The sequence below is a fragment of the Sorghum bicolor genome, chromosome 9, assembly GCF_000003195.3.
Source record: "Sorghum bicolor cultivar BTx623 chromosome 9, Sorghum_bicolor_NCBIv3, whole genome shotgun sequence".
In the NCBI taxonomy this organism is placed as follows: Eukaryota; Viridiplantae; Streptophyta; class Magnoliopsida; order Poales; family Poaceae; genus Sorghum; species Sorghum bicolor.
The window spans coordinates 45,224,784-45,229,103 of record NC_012878.2 but is presented as its reverse complement, the minus strand read 5'-3'; the positions used below and the strand labels follow the sequence as shown (position 1 = coordinate 45,229,103).

The 4,320-nt window shown below is 58.8% G+C and overlaps 1 protein-coding gene across 1 annotated transcript; it reads left to right on the top strand.

The window, feature by feature from the left end:
• Positions 220 to 2,017, top strand: LOC110430459 (collagen alpha-2(I) chain-like). The gene is made up of 4 exons (XM_021448146.1): positions 220 to 604; positions 721 to 839; positions 942 to 1,444; positions 1,519 to 2,017. The coding sequence occupies exons 1-4, from the start codon at positions 220 to 222 to the stop codon at positions 2,015 to 2,017; spliced, it is 1,506 nt and encodes a 501-aa protein (XP_021303821.1).

Below are 4,320 nucleotides of genomic sequence, written 5' to 3'. Positions count from 1 at the left end.
GCTGCACAACCTCAACTCCAACTCCATCATGCAAGCGACAATTTTCGCCACGGTGTGCGAGGGGTTCCTGGGGATCCCTCCCCACTGGTTCCTCTAGCTTCACCTCTTCAAGGCGGAGATGTCCTGCCGCAATGAGGGGGGGAGAAGAGGCCCCTGAGGGCCGGCGGCTGCACGCTGCAACTCCGTCAGTCGCGCTCCCACTTGTACATCCGGAGCGTCATGCCCTCGTCGAACCGGGGATGGCAGAACGGATGGTTCTACCTCCGGAACGACAGTGGGCTTCTCCCAGAGTACACCGGGAGGATGGTGGTCGAGTGCCCCGAGAAGTGGGGGCGGGGTGCCCCCACGGACGAGCAAAAGAGGCTCGACGTCCTCCTCGCGGGCCTCAAGAAGCTCCGTCGCGCCGGGGACCGCGGCCACGGTGGCGGTGGCTTTCCACAAGCGGAGCCTACTGCCTCTGGCGCAATGGATGGAGTTTATGTGGGAGATGACCCTGGAGACCCCCTAGGTCAGGACACGGATGCTGGAGGCGCTGGTGTCCGCGACGGAGATCGACACCCGGATTTCGAGGACCATATCCTCGGATCTGAAGGAATCCCGGGTGGTGCCGATGCGCCCCGATAGGGGCGACATCTCGCTGGTAAGTTATCACCCCCGACCTCGATTTTGCCTTGATTTCCCTCTTTCCTTGCCCTAGTTTTGATTGTTGTTTGCTTGCAGGGGATGGGCATCGTCCGGTACGCTCTGCCCCAGTCCCTAAAGACAAGGAGCTCCGGGCTAAAAACCGGGCTCGGAACGAGGAGCAGAAAAGGGCCAAGGAGGAGAAGAAGGCAAAGAAGGCGAGGAAGGCCAAACATTAGGAGACCTCTGACAGACGCCGTCGGGAGGCGGAGAAAGAGGGGCTCCCCGTGCCTGAGTCTCCCGAGACTTGGATCTCGGAGATAGAGGGCGTAGAAGGGCCACATTGGCTCAACAAGCTTGCTGACGAGGAGGATGAGGACGAGGACGAGGACGAAGGGATCCTCCCCGCTGGCGGGGGGACCGAGGCCCTAGAGGGGTCGAGGGCCCGAGGGGGGTCAGAGGCCCCTGAGGGGTCTCAAGTTCCAGGAGGCGTGAGAGTCGCCCCCTATATTATTGTCGATGATGAGGAGAACGGAGCCCCGCAAGGGGGCTCAGTCCCGCCGGGTCCCCAGGAGGGGGAAAGGGCGCCGGGCGGAGGACTCGAGGCGCCCCAGGAGCCAGTGGCACTGGAAGGCCCAACCGAGCCCCGTCCAGCAGCTGGGGCAGAGGCGGAGAGGTCAGCTGAGGCGTCGAGGGCCGAGACGACCATCGGAGCCCCCGTGCCTTCTCCAGGGGAGACGGGCGCTCGCCCGGTGACCCCGAGTGCTCTGGGAGGTGCCCAGGGAGCTCCGAGCTCCCAGAAGAGCGCTGCCCCGTGGGTGAGGTAAACGCCAACATCTGGTTATATATTTTTTTTTGTTTTTCTCTTTCTTCTAATTCGTGTCGTTTCTCCATCAGCCGGAAGCACAAGGTGGCTTCAGTGGGGCTTACACCCCTGAAGGCCATGAAGAGGGGGGCACTGTCGACCCCCGGGTCGGCCAGACCCAGGTCGCCGCCCCCTTTGAACCGTGAAGAGGGCGAGTGCCCCCATGAGGAAAGGGAGCAGGAGACGGGGCGGACGACGCCGGACCCCGCAGCGAAGGAGGTGGAAGAGCCAAGGCCCCAGGAGCCGGAGGAAACAGTCCTGGCTCTCGGGGTCATTCCCCCTTTAGGGGACATGGATCTAGGGGGCGCGTCCCGGCTCGGTCAGGCTGAGCTTGGTCACGCTGAGACAGACCTCGGTGCGGTGCCCCCAGCAAGGCCTTACGGGAAGGGTTTGGCCCGACCCGAGGCTCCCACAGGGGAGGGAGGAGGGAGCATGGCCTGGGATCAGAGTCCCGTGATCTGGCCCAACCCTGACGACCCGGAGGGGAGGGCTAGGTTCGTCCTGGACGACCCATCGGAGGCCTACCTCTGACGGGGCCTTGAGGAGTGCGGGTGCGCTAGTGTTGAAGCGATCCACCGGGCATCGAAGCTCGTGAGCCGGGACATGTTCAAGTTCGCCCAGGTAGGGTCTCCTTCCCTTCGGTGAAGTGTCTTTTGTTTGTGTCTTTAGATTGATTCCTTGCATAACATCTAATCTTGCAGGCGCTCCAAGGCGCGTCCTTGGTGAAGTCGGTGTTCCTCCGCGGGGAGCGAGACGCTTGGGCGACCTGCGACAATGAGAAGGCTGCCCGGGAGGCGGCCGAGGGGGAGCTCACAAAGGAGTGCGAGATCTCTACCGAGCTTCGGCAAAAGTGCTCGGATCTCGTGACCGAGGCTCGGGAAGCCCAGGAGAAGGTCGCTCCCTTGGAGAAGAGGGTCAGCGACCTTACCCTAGAATCCCAGGAGCAGAGCGCCGCCGCTGAGAGGTACAAGGGCAAGGTTACTCGGGTGGAGGCTTTGCTCACCAAGAAGGACCTTTGAAAGGTCCTTGTTTGGTTTTGGTAATTGAATGACAACTTAGGTGGACTAATAGTATTTATGTGAGATACACAGGATATTAGTCCACAGTGATGATATGATGGAGGAGCTCATTGCATATGAGACATGACATGGAGTCATGTGACCAAGGTGGAAAAGATCAAGATGAGGCTTGGCTCGATGGACCGGTTGCAAGAGTGAAGGGCAAGTCGGAGGCTTTGAAGCGAGGGACCGCATGTGACGGTGAAGCTTGAGCAAGACTTGGCGCCGATGGACCGAGGCAACGGTGAAGAGCAAGTGAGGTCAAGATCGATGAACCAATATGGTCACATGATGATATGAAGTGGATCATATCATTTGGTGATTGGTTAGTGCATGTGTTGCACCAACATTGGATGAGATGCAATGGAAAGTGCAATGCAAAGGTATAACCTAGGGCATTTCCATTTCACCGGTCATAGGTGTGTAGAGAAGTTTATGACCGGATTTAGGATAGATGGCCGTACTATCAAGAGGGGCAAACTTGTTTGCATATCGGTCATCTAGTGCCACTTGAGCGATCTAACTTTGCATACGTGTTAGGATCAAGTGGCGTGGCAAGTTTGAGAGGCTAACTCCTTTGGGAAAATGTTTGTGAAAATACTAACACTGTGCACTTGTTGGTTTACACATTGTGGTGTTGGCACACTTTGAGAAGGAGGTGGAGTTTGAAGGTTAGAGAGAGGATGGGTTTACACATTCGGCGCTTTTGAGAAAATGAAGTGCATGTTTTCTATTGCGCTGGTGGGAAATTTGGAGAAGTCGCGGGAGTGTTTCTCAGTAGGAAACACTCACCGGACGCTCTGTGTGGAGGCACCGGATGCTGGCCTTTAGCGTCCGGTGTGCTGTCGGGTGCAGCAGAGTGCACCGGACGCACCGGAGAGAGTCCGGTGCTCAGCGTCCGGTGTGCGGGCGGTTTGGCGACCCTCTCTGCGCATGAGTCTGGTGAGCACCGGACGCTCAGGGTGCGTCCGGTGACCGTGCGAGTTTGCGGAGCTCTCTGCGCACGAGTCCGGTGTGCACCGGACGCGTCCGGTGTGGACTAGTTGAGCGTCCGGTGGTGCTGTGCAGGCGCACGTGCGCAGTAGCCGTTGGCGGCAACGGTCGACTTCAAATGGCTAGTGACACGTGGCGGTCAGCTGAGCACCGGGCGCTACTTGTGGAGCGTCCGGTGGCTCCCTGTGAGCGTCCGGTGCCCACGTGTTTTGCCCAGTGAAGGGGCAACGGCTAGTTTAGCCCTTGGGGCTATAAATAGAAGTGGTGGCCGGCCTTGGCCGGTGCTGAGCACCCTTGGGACTTAGTGTCCATGCTTGGGGAGTGCTAGTAAAGCCTCTAACTCACATATGCTTGATAGTGAACATCCGATTGTGTGAGTGAGCGATTCTAGTGCATTGCATTGAGAGATTGGATCGAGTGGCACTAGGTGTTCGTGTTGCAAGCCGGTGGTGCTTGTTACTCTTGGAGGTTGCCACCTCCTAGACGGCTTGGTGGCTTGTGACTCCGTCGAAGCACGCAAGGAGATTGTGCGGTGCTCCGGAGAAGAGATTGTGAGGGGTACGGTGCTCACCCCACGGGGATCGCGAAGAGCAACTCTAGTTGAGCGAGACGTGAAGAGCGACAAGTGGTCCGGCCGGGTCAAGTGCTAGAGCTTGTGGTAAGCACTCCACGTGGGAGAGTGTGACTTGCGGGTCACCACTAGCAAGAGAACCGGCGGCAACCTTGGAGCTTGTCTCAACGGGGACGTAGCTTGGTGGCAACCAAGTGAACCTCAGGAGAAAA

Bases quoted from the DNA above. Each gene is read 5' to 3' on its own strand.
- LOC110430459 (XM_021448146.1), top strand. From the start codon at position 220: ATGCCCTCGTCGAACCGGGGATGGCAGAACGGATGGTTCTACCTCCGG. The intron at 840-941 runs GCGAGGAAGGCC...TGGATCTCGGAG, and splicing joins AGGAGAAGAAGGCAAAGAAG to ATAGAGGGCGTAGAAGGGCC. The intron at 1,445-1,518 runs GTAAACGCCAAC...TTTCTCCATCAG, and splicing joins AGCGCTGCCCCGTGGGTGAG to CCGGAAGCACAAGGTGGCTT.